The sequence below is a fragment of the Artemia franciscana genome, chromosome 13 (assembly GCF_032884065.1).
Source record: "Artemia franciscana chromosome 13, ASM3288406v1, whole genome shotgun sequence".
Classification (NCBI taxonomy): domain Eukaryota; kingdom Metazoa; phylum Arthropoda; class Branchiopoda; order Anostraca; family Artemiidae; genus Artemia; species Artemia franciscana.
The window spans coordinates 38,569,117-38,595,658 of record NC_088875.1 but is presented as its reverse complement, the minus strand read 5'-3'; the positions used below and the strand labels follow the sequence as shown (position 1 = coordinate 38,595,658).

Genomic DNA, 26,542 nt, shown 5'->3' with positions numbered 1-26,542 from the left:
CTCTTTCTGCAACAATCAGGAGCCCCTCTCACCTCGGTATTACTCGATTTGTCCCCAGCAATATAAATGACGATGAACTTCGCGCACTGATTCCTAAATGTGTCAGTTCAAGACAGATTGGCAACACCCACTCGTTTCGATTGAAATTTGAAACCAAAGTTGATCTTATGAATGCCATAAAAAATCCCCCACTCATAGATTATGAGAGGATCAAAGTGGCTGAGTATCTCTCCCTCCCGGTAAGATGTTTCAAGTGTCAAGCTTACGGACATATATCCAGTAGCTGCAAAAATGAAGCTATTTGCGCAGTCTGCGGTGACCATGGTCATTCAAGCTCCAAAACATCTCCTTGTCAAAGGCCCAAGAAGTGTGCATTGTGCAAATCACAGGATCATCCCTGTTACAGCTTCAAATGTCCAGTCGCCTAAGGACTTTTAAGTAAAGTTAAGTCAGCATAATGGCTCGAGCCTTAAGTCTCTTATCATGGAATATCAATGGCAAAGTGGTTGACAAAGGCTTAGTCCTCTCTGAACTTTTAAGTACAAATAAAATAATTTTTCTGCAAGAACATTTTTTGTCTCATGAAAGGAAAAATTTACTCAGCATTTCACAGAATTCTTATCTCTTATTTCACCCAGCGAAAATGAATAAGAGCCGTGGCCGACCTTCAGGCGGATTAGCTATTATTTCACAATTTCCCGTCAATCTCCTTGAGTCGAATGACCATTTCATTGCTGCCGAATTTTCGGACCTAATCTGTATAAACGTTTACCTGCCAACTAATTACTGCTCTTCGCAATCAGAGAATAAATTCATAAATGCTTGCAAAAAGCTAGCGAGTTTTGTGAAGGGAGTTTCAAAGCATCCAAATGCTCGAGTTTTGATTGCAGGAGACTTTAATTGTGACTTATCAGACAGTTCATCGCCAAGAACCCAACTCCTTCTGAATTCCCTCCCCCCTTCCTACTCAGTTGCTGACAAAACAGAAACTTTCACGTTTATTGGTGTCCTGTCAGCGACTTCTAACCTTGATCATTTTATTGCATCTTTCCCCTGTGAAACTGTCGAGATAATTTGTGATGGCTTTTATTCGGATCACGTTCCAATAAAGTTGAAAATAAATGCTTCATTTCATGCCCCTAAACAGCCAGATAAAAAGTGGTTTTATATAAAAGACTGGAAAGAAGTTAACCACGAGATGTTTCGTTTTGAATGTGACAGAATATTAAATAAAATAAAGGTGCCCTTTCATTTGTTGTGCACGCGCTCTGGCCTTAGTGAAAAAGAAATAGCCATCGGATTTACCACCTATCTAGCTGAAATTAACCGTGCATTAAAGTGTGCTGAAGCTTCAGCTGTCCCGTGCAAGCGTATTAGGAAAGGCTCTCAACTTCAGGGTTGGTCAAAAAACTCTTCCCTTATTTCTGCGTGCGAGTCTTCTAAAATTTGGCTGAATATTTGGAGGGATTGCGGCAGGCCTAAGTCTGGGACTATAAATGGTCTGCGGCTACTTTCTAAACGTTTTTTTGCTAAAGTGTTAAGAAAACATAAGGTTGATCTTATTGAGAAAAACGCTCATAAAATTGCAGAGAACCCTTCGAAGCTCTGGAAAAAATTTGAACGCCCTTGTGAACACATTAGTGCAAATAATATTCCTGAGCCTGAGTGGATAAATTATTATAAGCATGAGTTTTCTTCTCCCGATCCTGCTCTTGAGTCAAAATTTGAAAAAGAATTAAGTGCTTGTCAGAAGAAACACGAACCCTCGACATTTATTATTAAGCCAAGTGATGTATCGTTTTATTGTCAAAAACTAAAGAAAAGAAATTCTGCGGGAGTTGATGGAATTACTGCCAGACATTTTGATTATGCAAGTGCTCTTCTTTTTAATCATTTATCTCTACTTTTTCAAATGTCTATGAAAACGGAGTTGTTCCTTATGAATTTACAGTTGGTCAAATAACCCCTATCCCGAAAAAAAGGCAAAAAGGATTTTACTTCGTGTGATTCGTTCCGACCTATAACAGTTTCTTGTACTATTTTTAAATTGTTTGAGTCAGTTATTTGGGATGAAATTGTTTCTAAATGTTATGTCCCACCCCACCAGTTTGGTTACCAAAAAGGTATTAGCCGGGAGCATGCCTTTTTGCTTTAATGAATGTTCTTGCTGATGCAGAAAGAAGTAGATCCCATATTATCCTTTGTGCTTTAGATGTTGCTCGTGCTTTCGACTCCTGTATTTTTTCCCAAGTTTTATTTGAAGCGTATAAAAGAGGGGTAAATTTTTGTATAGTGAAGTGCCTTCTGTATATGTACCATCACCTTAAGACGAAGTTAAAGGGGGGATCTTCCTTTTTTAATATTTTGAAAGGAGTCCGTCAAGGTGGCCTTACCTCACCTTCTTTATTTAATAACTCTGTTTTAAATGCCCAAAATTCTGTTAATTTTAGTTGTATTCACCGTGGATTTAACTTGTCTTTAATAACTTTTGCAGATGACGTTTTGAATCTAAGCCGTACTTTTAGTGGATGTGAAAACGCGTTTAATCAGCTTTATAATGAATATAAAAATATTGGGCTTTCTTTCAATGTTGATAAAACTGCTGTTGTAGCTTTCAATTTTAAAGAGACAAATGGCCCTATTTTTTGTCTTTAGCTAATGTTCATGTCCCCCTTTCTCAAAAATTAGTTTACCTTGGAATGCCTATTGGAAAAAATATGAAAGAAACTGTGAATTTATCCCTTGAACTTTTGAAGAAAAAACTGAGAATTGCTTATGCTTCAATTGCATCTAATATTAAACATATTGATAAATTAAATCTTGCAAAAATTTATAATAGCCTAGTTGTACCTCATCTCCTTTCTCTTTGTCCGGTTTGGCAGTTTTTTAGTGAACCTCAGAAACTATCTGTTCGTAGAGTATATTTTTGTTATGCTAAATTCCTTCTCAGTTACCCTCCTTGGAATAGAAATAGTTACTTAGTGAACAAATTCCGCCTAGTTTCTCCTACATCTATTATTGATAAAAGGCTTCATGATTTTCGTTCTTCTATGTCGATAGTGTCTCACCCATGGTCAGCATTACTTATTTAATTGTTTGATTGTGTTGATTTGTATTTATTTGTGCCTTTTTTTTTCTCTTATTACTCCATCTTAAGGGCGTTCCGCTCTCTTTTTGTAGATGGGTTATAAATAAATTGAATTGAATATATATATATATATATATATATATATATATATATATATATATATATATATATATATATATATATATATATATATATATATATATATATATATATACCCCCTCGCGCGTAAGTCGTTACGCGCCATATTAGTTGCGCGCCATTGTAGTTGTGTCCCTGTGTCCCACCTGTGAATATAGGTAGATTTATATATGTGTTTCAAACTACGCAAAAATTGCGAATATACAACATTCTTTCCCATTGTCTGTGCATATACAAAGCCTTATGTACTAATACTAATGTCATATGCAAACGCTCTTTTTACTAACAAACAAACATGCATACACACAACTCGTTTTTATATAGATAGATAGATAGATAGATACAATACAAATTAACTCCGTAAAACTTGCGAATATACAACATTCTTCGCTGTCCAATTGTCGCTGCATATAAATAGATTGTCAGGTTTACCGACCCTCGAACATGCAACGTACAATTGTCCATGGGAAAAACAATCAGTATTAAGATCTATACCACATTTTTCTAATGATTGACCTTGAGCATTGTTAATGGTGATTGCAAATGCTAACCGAATTGGGAATTGCAATCTTTTAAATTGAAAAGCCAGATCCGTTGGATTCATGGGAATGCGAGGAATAAGAACAGCCTCACCCTCAAAAGGCCCTGTCAAGATTGTGGCCTCTATTAGGTTTTCCATTGCTTTTTTTACGGCAAGTCGCGTGCCATTGCAAAGCTTTGGTGGGTTGATATTTCTTAAAAGTATTATTGGTACGCCTATTTTTAGTTGTAGCACGTGTGGTGGAAACCCTGAAAGATCCACGGAATTTAAAAATTCAGATGGATAATTAACCGCTTCATTTGGTTCCAAAACTGTGTCGACTGACTTGTAAAGGACTGCCTGGTCTCGAATCTTGGTCAAAACAATATTGTTGATTTCGTGGACGTCTATATTTTTGGGTGCAAGAATCGCTCTTTCACTTAGCCATTTATTATTTTTATAATTGTTTAGAATATTCGGAAATACTTTTTCAATCAATTCATTTTTGGACGTCACTAAATTACAGAAATCAGCAGGTAGTTGTATACGTCCTGAAATTGAGTCTACTGGGAGCTTTCAGTTTCCAATTGCCAGCAATTGATCTGAAAATGTTTGACCAGAGTCGTCGTTTTGCAATCGGACACGCATATTTGTAGTTAATTTTAATGTTTTTACGTGTGCCCGTAAATTAGAATTTTTCAGGCAAGCATTCATTTCGTCTGCAGGAGTTGATCTAGGTATTGTAGGTAATGTTTGTCTGAAATCTCCCGCAAGCAATATTAATGTGCTGCCAAAGGGTTTCGACTTCCCTCGCAAATCTTTCAAGCATTGATCCAGAGCCTCGAGCGATTTATTGTGTGCCATTGTGCACTCATCCCAAATAATAAGTTTGCATTGCTGCAATACTTTACCCATCCCATATGATTTGGAAATATTGCATGTGGGAGTTTCTGTAGAATGCAAATTCAGAGGCAATTTCAAAGCGGAATGAGCAGTTCTTCCACCAGGCAGCAATGTTGCGGCTATTCCGGACGACGCAATTGCCAACGCAATATCATTTTTTGATCGAATTGATGCCAGAATCAGTTTTATCACAAACGTTTTACCAGTACCTCCTGGCGCATCCAAAAAGAAATTTCTCCAACGTTGTTATCGACACAATGCATTATCGTATCATAAATGTCTTTTTGTTCCGACGTTAACTTGGAAATGTTATTTTGTACATACGACAATAGATCACTCGCACTGTAACTTTGTTCACGATCCAATTCTACACATGTCGAAACAGCAAAGATACGGTTAGGTGAAGGCATTCCCAAATCCTGAAGACGTTTGTTTGCCATACGTACGCACAAATCTTCTATAATAACTAAAGTGTAGTTATAAATTTCTGATGTAAAATCAAAAGTCATATCTGACGTCTCTAACTGTTTTCGATGGAGTATATCTTCGGACATTTTTGACTTATATTTTTCCCATAACTCTGTAGGAGCTGATGGAGAGCAAGTTGTTAAAATGATGCCAAACAATGCACGAATTTGACTTGGAGTTGACGTTTCGCACGCGTCATTGATGCAGTTATCCCAGTGTTGGTCATTCTCCAATAAATTCAGAGCTTGGCATGCACTACGGTAAGTGTCATGTATAGTACCGTTTACAGTTCTCAAATGCTCAAAGGATGTCGGACCGGGTACATTCACCAAAAGCAGGCGTAGAAAGAAGCATTCATGTTGATTGGGATGAACGGTGTAGAGTCTTCCTATCGTGGTATCTTTGAAGATGGTAGGTTGGCCGTCGACTGACTTACCCTGTTTTCGACGTTCAAGTACTTTATTTTTAGTATTCCACGTGTAATACACTTCAGTATACAGCATTTTTTTTGCAAAAGAATCATTTTTGCAAAGCGAAAAGAAACCGGTTTACTTTGTATCCGGTGGATTCAGGGCTCTTTGTTGCACGTTGGTTTCCGAGAAATGAATACGTTCACCATTCTGTAAATGTACCGCTAAGTGAACAACAGCTGGACTACGTTCATGTATCGGAAATTAAAGAATCCGCCAAACAGCTTCATTACAGCTTATGTATCTTCCAGCCTGATATTGTACGATTTCGTCGATATCTTTGATTTCGGGCTGCAAGCCAAAAACTGCCATGCCACTGCCTTTGTTGACGTATTTACATATGTATTTGATTGCCTTTACAGAGTTACAGTATTCAACGTTTATGTGTGCATTAAATGTTTTTGATAATAATGGGGAATATGGAACAACCCACTGGTTATCTACTTCGATGGTGGTACCGTTACGCTTCTTTATTATTGCTGTTTTACCGCCATCTTCAGTAGATCTTCTTCTATATTGTGGGTAACCACCATTGCCAGTAATTGTGTTGGATACTAAAAGTCGAGGATATTGCTTTGTGCACCTTCCTTTGGCCATGCATGGTGAATTTTCGTTCAGTGCACCGCAAGGTCCATGTATCATATTTTTTACAATAATATCATATAACCCCTTATCGACATTTTCATCAGGTATTTCAGCGGAAATCACATCATCAATTTCGTTCGAAGTAATTTTTTTATGTAGCCAGATTAGTATATGTGCGTGTGGCAAACCTCGTTTTTGCCATTCCACTGAGTACATCCAGCATCGCACTGACCCAAACACTTCAAAATTTACTATGTAGTTTATCAGTGATTTCAACTTTTGCCGGAAGACACGGGCCGTAATGTCATGTCTACGAACCGCCGATTGTCCTTGAAGTAAAAGCTGCAGTATCTCGTCCCAAGATTGATTACATGTAAATGTAATCAATAAATCTGGACGACCATAGACACGAACATACGCAATAGCATCTTGAGCATATTCATGCATATGATGGGGACTGCCAGCATATGACGAAGGTAAAATTGTTAATCTTCGAACGTTTGTGGTATTACCGTCATTTATAACTGCATCTCGCAAATGAATGTATTGTTCAGAGCGGAGCTTGGTCTGATCCAGGCGGATATATAGCAAACGTTCTGATTCAATTTTAGCATACATATCAACGACGAATTGGTGAAACAATTGACGGCATTTTAAAATATAATTTTCTTCATCCTGCCGAATCATTAGTCTATAGAAATAATAATGCATTGCACTGAATTTCTAATTTATTTCTTTTTTAGTGGCTGGATTCATCAATTTAATATTAAAGTGATAGCCGTCGACTCCATCCCAAAAATGATAGGATATTGTAGGGCATCGTAGCATCGATGAGTTTCAGCAATTCTTAACAACTGAGCGTTTCGCTTATGAAGAATAATATCTCGAGGTAAAAACTGATCACCGACCATAACGATTGCCACTTCTTCGATAGTTGGAGCATTGTATCTACGCACATGTTGGCCAAGAGGCGTTTTGTCAGCGGAAATAACAATTTTATGCGTATCAGTAGGCATCAAATCGATGGCTGTTTTGAACAGACGCACTAAATTATTATTTTCGTGGAAAAGATGTTGCAATTGGGAAACGATTGTCCTTTCAACGTTGGGAGAAATTTCGCAACGTGCATTCAATTCAGAATTTCTATTACTGATGAAGTACAATTGTAAAAATTTATGATTCTCGCATGAGAATGGTAGAAGGGACCCTGCTCTATGATAAATTTGTCCTTTTAATTTGAAAGTAGACATAAATTGATCTGGATTTTCGATTTGGGCTCCAAACGACGTCATTTGGAAACATGAGTTATATTTTCTGATTTGTGACAAAAAATGCTTAGATTCTGACGTAGTTCCAGTAAGGAAAGTCTTCAATGGCTCTGGTGGTGCAACCAATAGAGGATGTTTAACTTTTCCTGAGGCGCAACACATTCCCATTGTTTCACCATTGAATTTCAAGGCCTTGCAATAGGGACAAATTTTAGACATAGTCCTGATTTGAACACATCTACTCAAGCTATAATCATCGATTGGGCTGTACCTGAATGTCAGGCGATAACTTTCAGGTTGCTCTAATTCCTCGGCACGCTTTCTTTTCTTACTTTCTCTATCAGCAGCAAGCCTGATTTCTTGCTGTTCTTGTGATTCCTCGGCACGCCTTCTTTTTTCACTTTCTCTTTTAGCAGCAAGTCTGGTTTCACGTTGCTCTGGTAGTTTCTCGGCATGCCTTCTTTTTTCACTTTCTCTTTTAGCAGCAAGTCTGGTTTCATGTTGCTCTGGTAGTTCCTCGGCACGCCTTTTTTTCACTTTCTCTTTTAGCAGCAAGTCTGGTTTCGCGTTGCTCTGGTAGTTCCTCGGCACGCTTTCTGTTCTTTCTTTCTCTATCAGCCTCAAGCCTGTTTCCTTGCTGTTCTTTTGATTCCTCGGCACGCTTTCTTTTCTTACTTTCTCTATCAGCCTCAAGCCTGTTTCCTTGCTGTTCTTTTGATTCCTCGGCACGCTTTCTTTTCTTACTTTCTCTATCAGCAGCAAGTTTTTTGGCATAGACTCTTTGAGCATCTTCCTCGGCTGTTGCCATTGTAAGTTCATCAGTCATTTTACAGTTAAACATTAATAGATTTCTACGTGAACGCATGTCTTAAATATCTTTAATGACGTCACCGTCATAACAAAAATGACGACAACTAACTTCATGACGTCAGTCAACACACAAACATGACGTCACCCGACAGACAGACCAACACATCCACAGACAACTTATTTTTATATATATAGATATATATATATATATATATATATATATATATATATATATATATATATATATATATATATATATATATATATATATTCACAGGTGGGACACAACTACAATGGCGCGTAACGACTTACGCGCGCGGGGGGCTTGGGGGGGCCGAAGCGCCCCCACCAACTAGGTGAAGGGGTTGCGCGAAGCGCCACCCCAACAGCTTGTATATATAAATAAGTTGTATGTTTGTGTGTTTGTCCGCATATGACGCCATTATAATTATATAAGGCTTATTATATGACGTCATTATAAGGATATAAGAGGGTGATTCAAAGAAAAATTTCAGTATAAATCCTACAATGGCAGAAGAAACAGCCAAGGAAGCTACTCAAAGAGTTAATTCAAAGAGAAATTTTAGTATAAATCCTACAATGGCAGAAGAAACAGCCGAGGAAGCTCCTCAAAGGGTTAATGCCAAAAGGCTTCCGGCTAATAGAGAAAGTAAGAAACGAAAGCGTGCCGAGGAATAACAAGAACAACGTGAAAACAGGTTTGCGGCTCAAGGAGGCAATGCCAAAAGAAAGTGTGCCGAGAAATCACAAGAACAACGTGAAAACAGGGTTGCGGCTCAAAGAGATAATGCCAATAGAAAGCGTGCCGAGGAATCACCAGAGCAATGTCAAAATTAGCGCCTGGCATTCCGGGACATAAATGAAGACCGGGACACAGGGAATATAAGAGACGACCGGGACACTCAAAGAGAAATTACAGACCGAGACACCGGGACACAAATGACGACCGGGACACAGGGAATATAAATGACGACCGGGACACAGGGATACAACTACAACAGGGACGCCGGAAGGGCACAGGGGGGATATATAAATGACGATGGGGACAGAGGGAATATTCGATTAGCAATCACCATCAACAAAGCTCAAGGGCAATCATTAAAAAAATGCGGTATAGATCTGAATACGAATTGTTTTCGCATGGACAAATATATGTTGCTTGTTCAAGAGTCGGTAAACCTGACAATCTATTTATATGCACAGACAATGGGACGGCGAAAAATGTTGTATACTCGCAAGTTTTACGTAGTAAAAATATATATATATATATATATATATATATATATATATATATATATATATATATATATATATATATATATTCACAGGTGGGACACAGAGACAAAACTACAATGGCGCGTAACGACTTACGCGCAGGGGGGCTTGGAGGGGGGCGCGAAGCGCCCCCACCAACTAGGTGTTGGTGTGGCGTGAAGCACCACACCAACAGCTAGTTTCTACATAAATTATAGTAAAGAATGACCACGAGCCAATGTTAATTTAAATTATTTATTGGCAAGATAGTTTGAAACAAATATATTTTTAAAGCAAGGTTGCAGCGTTAGCTAGCAAAATATTGAGAGACAATCACGTCCCTTTGTAAAAGAAGAATTAGCCCACAACTGCCAAAACTAGAATCAGATCCAAAAAAGAAGCTCAAGGTTAGAACCGCCTTGTCCAATACCCCTATATTGGAAACTATCTGTCCCTTGGCTTGAATAACAAGGAAAGTATATTGGTTTCAAAATCAATATCTAGGTTGCAGCGGTGAACAGCAATCTAGTAAGAGATGAGTAGTTTTTCTAGTGATCATTTTTTAATATAATCATTTGGCTAAAACTTAAACTATTGTAAAATTAGATCCTCGAAATCCTGTGCGGCCCATTGGTTTGTGTTTTGGAATTCTGCTCAGAAGGTTGCAGGTTACAGATTTACATACTTATCAATTTGAAGTCTAAACAATGTTAAAAATACTACATTAGTTCCTCTTCACTGACATCGATCCCTTATGGAAGAGGTGGTCAAATGCCCACCCCAGATTTTCCAGGGGGCCCAAGCTTCCACCAAAAAGGGTCCTTTGCCGGCCATAATAATAACACTATTTGCTATTAACCATTGTAAACTTTGAAAGCAGGTTAGATACATAATCTAATTCTCAAGTTCTATCAAATGCCCGTTTCCTGGATGATTGTATTAATATTATAAATTCTGAATATTTTCAGTAATTCTTCTAAGTTGATAGACTAAAATAGGTCAGTTCCTGGCCAATCATTTCTTGATGGAATCGTACCTTGTTATCTTCCAATTGCACTGCATAGAAGAAATTACGCGAGCGACGAAATCGCTGTCTCAGCAACTCCATGCCGTCGCCATCGACTTGGTTATTCCTCGATCGCGCACCCTGATTCAGGCCACAAGAAGCAAACTCACCGACCTGCGTTCAGATGCTTCATTTGTATCGCTTTTCAAGAAGGCTAAAGAGTTTGCAACAGAACTCGAAATTGAAGTACCTGCTGTGAATGGACCCGCGACTAGACCCTCCTCTGTTGGTCAGAAAGGACGACATTGAAGAATTCAAAAGATCACCAAGCATCGGAAACAATTTGTGACAACTTTGACGCTAGGAAAGAATTTCATCGAATCTGGAAATTGGACTACTACTTTGGCGGATGAAATGATAAAATAAATAAATATATTCGCAAATTTGATGGCAGGCCGTTAAGCCTCTACAAAACAAAAATCTTAATTTGCATTTCTTCTAAATTTGCATAAGGAGAAAATGACACTTGAATAATATTCATCAACTTCCATCTTGAATGTCCGTAGGTTTATGGAGCAGATTACTCTTTCTGGTAAGTTGTTCCAATGCTGAACAACTCGGTTGCCGAAAGTCCATCGGCCCATGTCCTTGTAAAAACGTTCCATACTCACTTTGTACTGATGTCGTCGGAGATGATTTTTATTGAACTGCACGATTCTCTGGGTTGGTACGTTATCATAGGCTCCATTGCAGAGCTTGTACATTTCAATAAGATCACCACGATGGAATCTAAAGGCGAGGGTTGGGATTTCAAGCTTTCTAAGCCGCTCTTCGTAGGGAAGGAAGCGTAACCTGGGAGAGAATTTAGTTATCCTTCTCTGAACATTTTCAAGAGCATCAATGTCCTTGTTGTAGTATGGTCTTGTAGAACAATGTCCATACTCAAGAATCGGGCGGACAAGGGACTTATAGAGCGTAGCAAGCATTTTGTCGTCCTCGCACGAGAAGTTTCTTCTGATCATACCAGCAACTTTGGAAGCCTTCTTGACGACAGCTTCATAGTGGCTACTGAAGTTCAGTTCAGAATCCACTAAGATGCCTAGGTCTCTTTCTTCTCTACTAAGAGTGAGTGCAACGGAACCAAGAAAGTATGAGGACGAAAAGTTTTGTGGACCCAGAGTGAGGATATGACTTTTCTGGGTATTGATTTCCATGATCCACTTCTTCATCCAGTCATCCGTTGGAGATCCGCCTGCAGGTGGTGAATGTCTTCACATGACGAGATGACGCGATAGAGCTTTGTGTCGTCCGCGTAGAGAAGGATGTCAGATTTGATGCCCTCAACTAGGTCGTTGATGTAGAGATTAAACAGAAGGGGGCCGAGAATTGACCCCTGAGGTACTCCGCTAAGAACTTCTTCTTCGGTATTGCTGAGACAACCTTCTACGCACACAACTTGCTTTCTGCCAGTTAAGAAGTCCGTAATCCATTGAAGAAGACTGAATGAGGACCCGGATGAGGAGAGACCGTATTTCCTGAGCTTCTTGACGAGACGCTTATGGGGAACTTTGTCAAAGGCTTTCTTGAGATCCAAGTATATGAGATCAATCTGGAACCCCTTGTCGATGTTTTGAAGAATACTTCAAAACTTTTGACCGTCTACTAGCCGAATTTGACAGAAGGTTCACAGATAACTTGCCAGTGCTGAGTACGCTCGAAGCCTTGGATCCAAGCTCAACCAAGTTTATGGACACAGAGCTGCTCAAGCCTTTCTCTTCTCTTTACGGCGAGCTGGATTTCGACAGCATTCTTCTCGAATCTCAAGCTGGTATTGCCAAGCGTTTCTTGCTCAATGAAGAGAAAAAGCCGGAAAACTTCCTAGACATTGTCAACCATCTTCAGGTATTACCAGTGGCTTACTGAGAAGTAATTAAAGTACTTCGTATTGCTGCCACACTTACTGAGACAACAGCGAGCAATGAGCGTTTGTTTTCTAGCCTAGAAATAGTGAAAAACTACCTGCGGTCTACAACAGGAGATGATCGTCTCAGTCACCTCCTTTTGATATTTGCAGAGAAGGATTTAGTAAAAAATTTGACTACAACCAGCTTGTTGAAGATTTTGCAAAGATGAAAGCTCGGCGGTTCCCCTTGTTACCTTGAATGTTGTTATATTTTTTTTCTTGTTATGTTTTTCCTTTTTGTAAATATATTTGATCTGGAAGATTTCTGCTGAAGGGACACTGAGATTTTGGTTACAACCCTCAGCATAACAATGAAGGTTACTTTCACCGAGGTATTGTTTATTTAAATAAGAAAGTTTCTCGCTGAGGAATGCCAGCCTGTAGTTTGGTTGAATTTTCCACTTTCAGTTTAATCACTTAACCTCATTGATTGTATTCTTCGTTGTTATAATTAATCTTAGAGGTCAGTGTGGCTGAGTTCCACAATTGGTTACAGTACATTTCCAAGCAACAACGGGTGCTGAAAATGCATTTTACTTAGAATATTCGATCAATGTGCTGCCAAAACCCGGATTTTTCTTACGCGACACAAAGTGAATCGAGGGGGGCCCAGATGGAGTTCATGCCCATCCCAAGATTTGGCCTAAATGGCGCCTCTGTTTTTCCCGTATAACATAAATACACAAAAAAAAACTAGGTAAGATAATGAAGTACACTTAAAGCATTGGCTATTTTGGGCAAAACTCTATGGGCTGAATTACTAATAACTAGGGGCAGTTTTGTTGTTTTTTCACTGAAAATACACAAAAAAGGTATAGTTCAATGAAAATACCAAAAAAGGTACTTTCAAAATTTAGGGGGGGGAAGACATATAAGGAAAAAACTTCCAGTAATTCACAATACTGTTATGAGATGTGAAATTTCTTGTTCCACTTTCTCTTAAACTTGTTCCAAGAATTTGGTTTACTGTGAAAACGGTATGTTCTTATATTTTGGCTCTCTAGTTACATATTTCACTTTGTTTTTATAATAGATGGCAGAAACAGAAAGTAAAATTTTCTATTTGTTCGCTAAAATTTAAATGTCAGTGTAGTGTTTATCCCGGAAAGAAAAGGATTGGTTGGACACTTTCCGATTCTATGAATCGGGAAAAGTCCAGTGATGAAGTACAAATGTTTTAGTTTTTGCTTTTTGATAATTTACCTGTTTGCTGGTCATGGCTGTCAAGGTATGAAGGTTTCTCATATAACAGTCTAGTGGGTAGGATAGCCCAGGCCTAAATTATGGACACTTATTTTTGGTTACTAAGTAGCTTAAACTCTAAAAAATCTGTGTGTTGGTCTAATTTGTTTCTTTCTACACAAGTAATGTCGCATATAGGTATGACAGGAATTGTATTGGCCTATGATAAAATAGCCAGTAGCCTAAATATTGAGCAGTTCATAGGCTAGGCTATTATTGACCTACAAATAAAGTGAACATACCACTAGATGCCATTTTTATGCTCTTTCTGAGATAAAATTCTAGTTGAGTGGCTTCTTGTCATCTCAGAAAGGGGTTAGGTTAGGAAAATGAAACTTTCAGGGATGGGTCTACAGGCCAAAGTATATCCCATGAAGGTATTTTAAAGTACACACCTCTTCTCCTTCTCCCTATAGAGAGCCCTGAAATTCGCCTACATGACAGGTTGAAATGTGACCTATTGAAATTTTGACAAAACAACATTTAACCTTAATTTTCTGTTACCAGTTGCTTTTTCTCTGCCTTTAGTTCTGAAAATGTAATTCCTGTTATTTGAGTAGAATTTTGAGCCATATCAATGGTTCTTTTTTTCAAAATTTATATGAAATGTAGGCTATTGCATATTGTTCCAGAGTTCAATGCATGAACAGCTAAAATTAGATATTTTATGAACACTACTAAATCAATGAGTTTCTTGTCAAGTGAATTAATTTAAATATTTGGCTTGGGATCATAGAGTCTTTTAATCCTGACCTAAGCTTCAAAAATAATTCAGTGACCTTGTTATTTTGCAACAATTGGCTTGGGATCATAGAGACTTTTAATCCTGTCCTATGCTTCATAAATAATTCAGTAACTTTGTTATTTTGCAGAAATTGGCTTGGGATTGTAATGACATATAACAGTGACCTATATTTATACATTGAATGGTTTAAATGTATGGTGGTTAAAAATAGGTGCCTTGAAAAGATGCCAAGTATTAGTGAACAATCAGAGGATCTGAATGACTTTGAACTTATCTTTTCACCTGGGTTAAATTTTGTCCAAAGTAATTGGCTGATTTTGATTTCTGAGAAGGAAATTGTTGAACATGGAGTGAATTTTTTTGTTTCACCAAAAATAGTTGAAGCTAAGGCTGATCCAAGGGTTGAAACTTGTGCCTGATGAAATTTCCCCTTGCTGCAGTGGTGCAAATTCTGCAAACAGTAATATTAAGGACATGCTTGATCTTCTGAAGAAGTGCAATGAAGCTAGCATCACTGTGCCAACTTATGTGATTAAACTTCCAACTGAAGTTCCAGTGTTGCTGGCTGTGGCCTATTCATGATTAGCCTCTAAAGTTTCCAATCAGCATGTTCATCAGCTTGTTCAAATTGTGTCAGCAAAGTTGGACAATTATAGCCTCAATTACCCTTAGTTACCAGAACCTATAGGCTCTAATTGCCAGTTAACCACTATTGTCATCTCTCAATTGCTGTCTTATCTATCAGATCCTGTTAAAAGGAAAGAGGCTATTGATAAAATCAGTGGCCATGAACTTGTTTCCAGTATTTGCCCTCTTCATGATGAGTGGTGTGTAAATATTGATAAATCTGCTGTCAAAGACTTCTGTGCATCTGTTCCTGTCACTCTTGCCAGTACATCAACCAAAGAAATTTCTAAGAAATATTCAGCCATTATAAGCTTGATTTTGTGGATTCTTTTGCTAAAGCTGCTTCTTTCAAAGATGGTGTATGAATTGGTTATGAATTCTTTAGACTGAGCAAGTTTAAGGAAATTCCAAAGTGTTGTTTTGAGTGCTGATTGCCCCATCACTTCCAGTCTTCTTGTCCCAGTCCTTCACCCAAATGTGCTTGTTGTGCTGGCCCTCATATTAGTAGGAAAGAAAATCCATGCAATGCCTCACCAAAATGTGCCAATGGCAATGGTGAACATGTGTCCTTTAACATATCATGCTCTGTTCTCTGTGGTCTTGCAAGTCAACAAATCTGTAAATGACTTTACAAATTTCAATCATTGCACAATATCAATGGCACAAAAAATAAAGATGCTTATATTGACAATCTGTACACGAACATTGACGTTATCTGCCTGCAAGAAACCTTGTTAACTGCCTCTAGCAGAAATTTCCTTCATTGAAGCTCTATTCATTTGATTTTTACTTCTGATGCAGTTACCATGTGTGGCCACCCTTCTGGAGGCCTGGCCTGTAGTTTTAAAAAAAGTATTGATCTTTTGAACCCATCCCTTTTTTATTCAGATAAGCACATTCTTGCTGTTAGAGTAAATAGTACTGTGTTTGCTAATGTTTATCTTCCATATAAAAATAATACAGTAGAGTCAATAAATAGATTTGCTATTACATGGAAGTTTTCAAAGTCTCTGATGAATCATGTCAAGGACAATACACTTGATTTTATAGTTCTTGGTGACTTTAATACAGATTTGGATGAACAAAGTTATCAATCCTGAGAAATATTGGAGTGCATGCCCCCTTACGTGATTCTGAAGAAAGATTTATCATACTTCTACATCCATCAATCTGGTAGTGTTTCTAATATTGATCATATAATCAGTTTGTCACAGCTAGAATGCTTGATTATTCATGTTGATACCATCTATTGCTTTCATTTACTGCTAAACTGAAATGTAACCTTTGCAATGTTGCCCCTATTGGGAATTCTAAATGGTTTAAACATAGTAATTGGGAAAGAGCCAATATTGCTTTATATATATTGTCTTTATCTGCATTGCTTTAGTTGTATTTGTGTGCCTTATCATCTACTCCAATTGCAAGTAAAGGGTAGTAAGCCTGATCTTGATAGATATTATGATGATATACTTAGATGCATGAAAGGAGCTGAAAAAATTGTGGTTCCTGCAGAGTGTATTTGTATAAAAACGCGGAAATCTATATGGGCTGCCAATCCTGAATTAAAGAATTATAAAAATAAGGCAAAACTTTGGCTTCGAATTTGGGTTGATTGTGGTAGACCTACAACAGGGTCTGTTGCAGATATAAAGCAGAAAACAAAGAATGACTGTAAAAAGTATCTTAAATCCATTCATTATAAGGGTATGGAATTTCCAGCCTCTAAAAAGGATTGGTCTAGATTGATCAATTCTGAGAAGCTGGATAAAAGTGATCTTTATAATAGTGATCTTAATAAAATTAATTTCTTCATGTAGTCACATTATTCTTGGTTACTTTCTAAAATTCTTCTGTCTTCACTTCATCAAGGCTATATTAGTCCAGTATCAATAACTGCTGCTGAAAATGCAATTAAGCAACTGAAATCTTCATCCATTGATATTGGTGGCATTAGTGTAAATAATATAAATCCAAAGTGTGTTGTTCTTTTATTTCATTTGCAGTTGTTGTTCCATATGTGTTTAACTTCTTCGCCAGTTCTGGATAGCATTGTTTCTGGAACTGTCACCTCAATTCTAAAGCAGGGAAAACTCCCTTCTCAGTGTTCATCTTATCGCCCTATAACCACTATGTGTAACTTGAGTAAAATCCTTGAATATATCTTAATTCCTCATTTAAATGAAAATGTAAATTTTGGATTGAATCAATTCAGGTTTCATTCTGGTATTGGTTGTCAACATGCACACTGTGTTCTTTCTTCCGCCCTTAAGAATAGCATGGCTGAGGTTTCACCATTTTATATGTGTACTTTGGACCTTTCTAAAGCTTTTGACAATGTAGTTCACAGTCAAGCTTTTTTTTCCCTTTTTAATAATGGTGTAAATCTTTCAGTCCTTTTTCTTCTTTGTTTTTGGTATGAGAATTCTTTCCTCCAAATTAATAAATCTGGATCTCTGTTTGCCCGTTTATGTCAGGGTGTCAAACAGGGAGGGGTTTTATCACCTAGTATATTCAAAATGTGCATTTCTGGTATTTTAGATGAAATTATTTTATTGGACTCTCAGATGTTTCTTATCTTGCTTATGCAGATGATCTTTTACTTTTGTGTAAAAATAAGCAAGGTCTCTCGTTTATGGTCTCAAAAGTTTCACGTCTATTTTCTAAAAGTGGTCTTTCTCTTAATGTTGAGAAATGTGAATTTCTAGTTTTTAATGGTCCGACTTCCTCTAATGCTCCCTTAGTCTGTTGCGGTTTTCTATACCCTTTGTTTCCACCTTTTGGTGGTTGGGTACTACTGTTACGAATTCAATTTCTTGCCTACAGCAGTGCACTATTCGTGATGTTCAAAAGAAAATTAAAATGAGCTATTCTAAGATAGTTGCTAATCGAGGGAAGTGTAATAGACGTGCACTGGGTAGGCTATATGCTACATTCTGTGATCATTCTGTCCTTTATCTTTCTGGTCTTTTCTCAAGCTATAAAAATAGCTTGCAATAAGTTTAACAAACAAAAATTTGTACAGAACAAGTTCTGTGAACAAGATCAGTTTTGTGATGAGAGAAATCAATGTACACATTTTACGAAGAGAAAAATCAACATGCAACAAGTTACATGAACAAAAATTAGCACGCAAAAAAGTTCTATGAAGAGCAAATCAACTCGCTACAAGTTCCATGAACAAAATCAGTTTCACGAGGAGAAAATTCAACATGCAACAAGTTTGACCAACAAAGATCAACATGTAACAGGCTTCCCGAACAAAAATCAGCACGCAACAAGTTCCGAGATCAAAAATCTTCCTGCAAAAGGTTCCATGAACAAAATCAGTTTCACGAGGAGAAAAACAAATGTACAAGTTTCACGAAGAGAAAAATCAAGATGCAGTCAGTTTCACTAACACAAATCAGCACAAAACAAATTCCATAAGCAAAATGAGTTTCACGAGGAGAAAAACAAATGTACGAGTTTCAAGTGAAAAATCCAGATGCAACCAGTTTCACTAACAAAAATCAATACACAACAAGTTCCATGAACAAAAATTAGAACGCAACAAGCTGCATGAACAAAATCAGTTTCACAAGGAGAAAACATCAATGCACATGTTTCACAACAAGAAAAAATCAACATACAACAAGTTTCACGAACAAAAATTAGCACACAATAAGCTCCATGAGCCAAATCAGTGTCACGAGGAGGAAAAATCAATGTGCAAATTTTAAGAAGAGAAAAATCAATATGCAACAAGTTCCATGGACAAAAAAAAATCAGCTTGCAATAAGTTCAATGCACAAAAATCTGCACGGAACAAGTTTTATGAACAAGATAAGTTTCGTGATGAGAAAAATCAATGTACACGTTCCACGAAGAGAAAAATCAACATGCAACAAGTTTCATGAACAAAAATTAGCACCCAAAAATTCCGTGAAGAGCAAATTAACTTGCTACAAGTTCCATGAACAAAATCAGTTTCACGAGGAGAAAATCCAACATGCAACAAGTTTTACCAACAAAGCTCAACATGTAACAAGTTTCCTGAACAAAAATCAGCAAGCAACAAGTTTCGTGATCAAAAATCTGCCTGCAAGAAGCTCCATGAACAAAATCAGTTTCACCAGGTGAAAAGTCAATGTTACTAGTAGTAGTTGCATACATATTCTGTTTTGTGCATGAGTTTGAATTATTATAAGTTTTCGTTTCTGCTGATGTTAATTTTAGCATGGCCTTTACTTTTCTTTGAAAAACTCCTTTTTCGATTTTTTTAAATTATTTTTAATTAATTTTTTAGTAAAGAACGAACCCTAGAGAATCAGGCAGCAGAGCCAGTCATATATGACATGCTTGCCTTGCTTTGGTGCCTTGCTTGCAATGATGATGAAGAAGAATAAACCAGTGCTACCCATGCAAAAAACAAAAAGAAAATTTGACTTTTTTTTGTTGTTCAAGATGGCGGATCTGTAACTTCCCTGTATGAGGGGCTTCGAAATTTTTTCCAATGGTGCAATTTTTTATTTCGACTCGACACCATTTTCGAAGGTTTTCAGTGTATCTTTCGAAATCTAATGAATTTGTTTTCGTAATAAACTTTTACTTTTAAAATTGATCGGAATCGTAGTTACCATTCCTGAACCAGCTTCAAATGTCAGTTTTTTCTCACCTGGCAGTTTTTTTTCAAAAAGTTTCAATTTCTATGGAGTGAACTTAATTTGTGCTTGGTTGCAGTGACTGTTGAAACTATGACTAGTCTTTCTTTTCTTTTCCTCATGATCTAACGTTCAGCAAATCTTCTCTTTTCTCTACTATCTCTGCTTCTCATCTCTTTCTTTCATTTTCGCTTCTTTAGTTTCTATCATATTGACCTTTTATTAGAGAATTTCACGGTATTCAAGTGTATATTCTCTGTTTTTTTTCTCTTTTTTTGTATATTGCATAGTTCAGAGTATTATCTGCTGTTCTTGTGGTCTTTTGTCATATTATTATTACATTCCTAACTGTCCTAACAGGTGGTAAAATAATTTTCTAGCATGAATAAATATGGATGACGACTGTGAATATCATAAAACTTTGTCACGTTTTTGGTCTTCTGAGATTGGGGACAAAGTTCCAATGCGAATGTCATGCGGGAACCAAAGGGGAGGGGATGATTATTTATAATAATATGAAAATATTCAAATAATGACTAGTGAATATGAACATCCAAGGATCGATCCAAGCGAGGGTCGCCTTTTGAGAGCGAAATTAATTCTCTCTCCTTTGCTAGATTAAATTCTTGGAATTAAATCCACTTATTCCTGATTTTCATTAGTTTGGGGAGGGGGGGGGGGGAGAGGTATAAAAAAAATTAAAAACGCATAAAAATTGTTTATACGCGTTTTTGTGAGTCAAATAAACGTTTGGGGAGTCCCCCCCCCTATATGGTCCTGGAATAAAAAAATAGTTTTTTCCTTTCAGACATACTAATCTCACTTGGTTCAAAGCTGCAGATTCATCATCAAAACGAAACTAGTGGGATTCCCAATGGTCAACCATTTACAGCATATGATCACGATCCTGATGTTAAGCCAAGTTTGAAGGCAGTGGCACTCTCAGATAGTGGTGTTTTTTTCTCATCCACAGTTGATCATCAATCATCCCTCCATTATATTCCATTGAGTAATAATCAATTAAAAGGATCAGATACTCAAAATTTACTTAGTAAGTATCATAATTACTTTTTAACGAGAAACACTTTTGCTGTAATTGTAAACTTTTTTTTAGTTGTATTTATTAACACTTAAATTTTTAGATAGTGTTGTTGGCCGAGTAAAAATCATATGTTTGCATTTTTTTTTATTTGAAAAATACCCCCTCCTCTAAGTGGTATACCAACATCATTAAAATCCAAAACCTATAATTTATATTTGTCTACCACCTACTCCTAAAAACAAACAAATTTAAAATCACTAAAGCCAGCAAATTTTCTCATTGGGGACGAATAACATTTTACTAAACCGAAAAAGAAAGATTAATACCGTATACTTCCATGTTAAAAATATGCTTTAATTCTATTAGTTTATTTATGTGACGTACTCTCACAAGCCAATCACATTTTGTGATATAAAATAAGTTACATCCTATAGAAGGAGGAGAGGGTTGCAGCCCTGTCTAAACCTCCTGCTTTTCTAAATTAAAATCTCCACTTTGGAAGACAAGTTGATATGGCTGGTGCCCGTGTTACGGATCAACTTAAATAAAACTTTCCATAAAAGAATTTTTTTAAAGAGAAAAGTAAGAAGCCATATCAAACTTAAAACCAGCAGAAATGGAGTTCAATAATAAATGCAAACTCATAAGGACCAGAAATTGCATTGAAAGAATAAATGAATTACAGTGACGAACTGTAAGTAAAGAACGACTCAGCACAATAGTAATCGAAACTCGTAACTGGCTTTATATGCTGATTCCAAATATATAAAATTCATCAATTTAGTCTTACCCGTCAAAAGCTACGAGCCTGATTTTTGCCTGTGTACTATTTATACATGCAAAGATGAATAGTATAGTATTTACGAAAACTTGCCTGATGTCGGAAAAAAGGGGGAAATATTTCCAAGAATTCAAGAAATCTTAATGAAAGTTACACCTTCAGATTCAACATAACAGAGAACCCTACTGTAGATGTTTCAAGCTCCCATCAGCAAAAATGTGAAATTTTGTAATTTTTTTGCCAGAAGAAAGATCACGAATGCGTGTTTTTTTAAAAAAAATTTCCAAGGGGGTTATCACATCGAATGAATGGTCCAAGAAAATTGGGTTAGGGCTCATTTGAACGAATTTAAAGTTTTAGTGTCCTTTTTAAGTGACTAAAAGATCGGAGGGCAACCAGCTCCCGTTCAACACCCTTTTTCCTCAAAGTCGTCCGATCGAAATTTTGAAATAACCATTTTGTTCAGCATAGGTTGAACGTTCAATAACTATGCCTTTGGGGATAACATGACCCCGCCCGCAGACAGCTTCTGGGGAAAGGGCTTTAAGTTATGATATTTGCCCATTGCTTATGTATATTATTTCTTATTTGGAAGTTATTTGGATATTTTTCGGGAGGGATTTTCTGATGGAGGGGAGGTCGACGCGGAGAATTTTCCATGGAGAAGGAAGTTTCCGGCGTGAACTTTCCAGGTGAAATTTTTCACTTGGTAAGTTTGGCAGAATTCCTGTATGTAAGTTATTTTTTATTATGGGGAAATTTTTAGCAGGATCAGAATTCTCTGGAGAATTTTTCTGTGGTGGGGGGATTCTCCACGGGAAAAAGTTTCCCATTGGGGAACTTTCTGCGAGACAAATTCTTCACAAGGAAAGATTCCTCGGGAGCAACTTTTCACGGAAGGGGGGGAGTTTCGAGAGAAATTTTGTGATAAGGAAAATGATTAGAGATTCAAGTCTTTTTTATATGAAAGTATGCTAAGGATAATTTATCAGGCGGAGATGGAATTGTCCGGAGTGAATTTTCTTGCGATGGGGAGTATTTTACGCGGGAAGGACTTTTCACGGAGGAGTTTCCCTTGGGAGGAGAGAATTTTTTAAGGAGGGGGAGCCAAAGGCCCGGTATTATTTGAAAAACTATCAGAAATAAAAAGAAAACAAGTTTCTTCAACTGAAAGTCAGGATTAACATTAAACCTTAAAATAGAATAAATTATCCTGTATATGAGGGGGGTTGCCCTCTCTCCAATACCTCCATCTTTGCGCCAAAGTTTGACCTTTTCCCCAATTTTTTAAGTACAACTCCTTGAAGACAAGGGCCGTTTAATTAGATTAAATAGCTTTTTTTAAAAGTAGTAAAAAACTTTAGCGTGGAGAGAGAGAGGTATTGGGGAGGAGGAAAAACCCCTCACATTCAGAATAATCTCTGCTCGTTTTAAGTTTTAATGTTGCTCCTTCCTTTCAGTTGAAAAAACCGTTTTTTATTTACTAAAGATAACAGATGCTGATGTAGATGAATTAATTAATCTTCAAACGTCAACGTCTTCTATTCAAGTTAAACTTAAAATGAAAAAAAAACACTTCAAGCAGGAGTATGGCTACCTTCCCCTCGCCGCTCTTCTAACCATAAAATCTCTAAAGCCTATTGCTTCATTTGCGCTTTATTGAAAACTATTTGTTTTAACAAATAACAGCTGAAAAACCTGAAACTTTTCAGTTACTTTCCTCTCATTCAAACTTTTAGAGGATTAAATAAAACTGAAAGTAAGGAGCGACATTAAAACTTAAACGAACAGAAATTACTCGGTATATGAAATGGGTTGTCCCCTCCTCAACGCCTCGCTCTTTACACTTAAGTTTTTAATTGTTTTAAAAGGTAGAACTGTGGCAAAGAGTCAAACTTTCAAACAGGTCGTGGTAACGAACTGTAGTAAGGAGCGACCCGGCTCAATAGTAACCAAAACTCTAAAAAATGGGATTTTGATACCAATAGCTACATCAAAAGAATCGCATTTTAATGATGATTTTAAATATATAGTTTTCATCAAGTTTAGTCTTACCCATCAAAAGTTACGAGCCTGAGAAAATTTGCGTTATTTTAGAAAATAGGGGGAAACACCCCTAAAAGTGATAGAATCTTAACGAAAATCACACCATAAGATTCAGAGTATCAAGAGAACCCTACAGTAGAAGTTTAAAGCTCCTATCTACAAAAATGTGGAATTTTGTATTTTTGGCCTGAAGGCAGATCACGGATGCGTGTTTATATGTTGTTTTTTTTTCCAGGGGTGATCGTATCGACCCATTTGTCCTAGAATGTCGTGAGAGGGGTCATTCTAACGGAAATGAAAAGTTCTAGTGCCCTTTTTAGGTGGCCAAAAAAATTGGAGGGCATCTAGGCCCCCTCCCACGCTAATTATTTTCCCAAAGTCAACGGATCAAAATTCTGAGATAGCCATTTTATTCAGCGTAGTCGAAAAACCTTATAACTATGTTTTTGGGGACGACGTACTCCCCTAAAGTCCCCTTGGGAAGGGCTACAAGTTACAAACTTTGACCAGTGCTTACATATAGCAATGGTTATTGGGAAGTGTACAGGCCTTTTCAGGAGGATTTTTTGATTGGGGGAGGGGTTTTGAAGAGGGGGATATGCTGGTGGAACTTTCCATCGAGGAATTCGTCATGGGGGAAGAAAATTTCCATGAAAGGAGGGCAGGATTTACTAGCATTACTTAAAAAAAAACAATAAAAAAAATAATTATGAAAATGTTTTTTTTCAGCTGTAAGTAAGGAGCAGCATTAAAACTTAAAACGAACAAAAATTATTACCCAAATGAGGGGCTCACCTCCTCCTAATACCTCGCTCTTTACTCTAAAGTATTTTTTAGTAATTTCAACTATTTATTCTACGGCTTTTGTGATTCAGGGGCCATTCTTAATGAATTGGGACAAAATTTAAGCTTTAGTGTAAAGAGCGAGGTATTGACGAGGGGGCGAACCCCCTCATATATGTAATAAAAACACGAGAATACAAAAGTTCTTTACGTAAGCCAATTTATAAGTTACGTATATCTTTTACTAATAAAAATATTCGTAAAAAAATTAAAAGTTCTAGTTGCCTTTTTGATTAACCAAAAATCGGAGGGCAACTAGGCTTCCTCCTCCGCTCTTTTTTTCTCAAAATCATTCGATCAAAATTATGAAAAAGTCATTTAGCCCCCCCCCCAAAGAAAATATACAAATTTCGTTTTAATTATTCCTCTGCGGAGAGCCAAAATCAAAACATGCATTGATTCAAAAACGTTCAGAAATTAAATAAAAAAAAACAAGTTTTTTTTTAACTGAAAGTAAGGAGCGACATTAAAACTTAAAACGAACAGAAATTACTTCGTATATGAAAGGGGCTGCTTCCTCATCAACGCCCCGCTCTTTACGCCAAAGTTTTTTACTGTTTTAAAAAGAAAAGTTGAGAGAAAGAATCAAACTTTAGCGTAAAGAGCGGGGCGCTGATAAGGAACCAGTCCCTTTCATATACGAAGTAATTTCTGTTCGTTTTAAGTTTTAATGTCGCTCCTTACTTTCAGTTAAAAATACTTGTTTTATTTATTAAATAGCGTAAAGAGCGAGGGATTGCGGAGGGGACAACCCATTTCATATACGGAGTAATTTCTGCTCGTTTTAAGTTTTAATGTCGCTCCTTACTTTCAGTTAAAAAAAACTAGTTTTTTTTATTTGATTTCTGAACGTTTTTGAATTAATGCATGTTTGATTATGGCTCTCCGCACATAAATTATTAAAATGAAATTTGCATATTAATTCTTTTTTTGGCTAAATATTTTGATTAGACGATTTTGAGAAATAAGGGGTGGGGAAGGAGGCCTAGTTGCCCTCCTTCGGTTACTTAAAAAGGCAACTAGAACTTTCAATTTTTAACGAACGTTTTTATTAGTAAAGAATATACGTAACTTAAGAATTAACTAACGTAACAAACTTTATATTCTTATATTTTTAATATTGAATTGAATTGAATTTATTTATAACCCGTTATAATACACATGAAAAACGGAGTATAGTGTGAATAAAAGAAAAGAGGAAAAAGGAAATTACCTAAAAAACTACACGAAAAACTTTGCAACACTTCACCTTACTTAAAAACAATTAAAACATATGCGTAATAATCTCTGTTCGTTTTAAGTTTGAATGCTACTCCTTACTTTCAATTGAAAAAACTTTTTCATTTTTATTTTTTCATTGTTTTTTTTATAGTAATACTAGAAAATACCGCGCCCTTTTCATTGAATTTCTCTTCTCCCATGACATATTCCTCCAAGGAACAATCCTCCCACATAGCCCCCTCCCCTCAACCCCACCCCCAAACCAAAAAAAATCCCCCTGAAAACGTCTGTACATTTCTCAATAACCATTACTGTTTGTAAAGACTGGTCAAAGTTTGTAACTTGCAGCCCCTTCCCCAGGAGCTGTGGGGGAGTAAGTCATCCCCAAAGACATAAGTTATTATGGTTTTCGACTATGCGGAACAAAATGGCTATCTCAAAATTTTGATCCGTTGACTTTGGGAAAAAATGAGCGTGGGAGGGGGCCTAGGTGCCCTCCAATTTTTTTGGTCACTTAAAAAGGGCACTAGAACTTTTCATTTGCGTTAGAATTAGCCCTCTTGCAATATTTTAGGACCACTTGGTCGATACGATGACTCCTGGGAAAAAAACAACAAAAAACAAATAAACACGCACCCGTGATCTGTCTTCTGCCAAAAAATACGAAATTCCACATTTTTGTATATAGGAGCTTGAGAGTTCTCTGATACGCTGAATGCGATGGTGTGATTTTCGTTAAGATTCTATGACTTTTAGGGGGTGTTTCCCCCCATTTTTCAAAATAAGGCAAATTTTCTGCGGTTGATAACTTTTGATGACAAAGACTAAATTTGATGAAACTTATATATTTAAAATCAGCAT

At 36.9% G+C, this 26,542-nt stretch overlaps 1 protein-coding gene across 2 annotated transcripts in view; it reads left to right on the top strand.

Moving 5' to 3' along the window:
- Positions 1-13,572: 13,572 nt before the first annotated feature.
- Positions 13,573-26,542, top strand: part of LOC136034905 (protein cueball-like) — a 79,643-nt gene continuing 66,673 nt past the window's right edge. For both annotated transcript variants that reach the window (XM_065716401.1, XM_065716402.1), the window contains exons 1-2: positions 13,573-13,722; positions 20,557-20,799. In XM_065716401.1, coding sequence (XP_065572473.1) covers positions 13,656-13,722; positions 20,557-20,799 — 310 coding nt within the window. In that variant the 5' untranslated portion in view covers positions 13,573-13,655. The remainder of the gene's footprint in view (positions 13,723-20,556; positions 20,800-26,542) is intronic.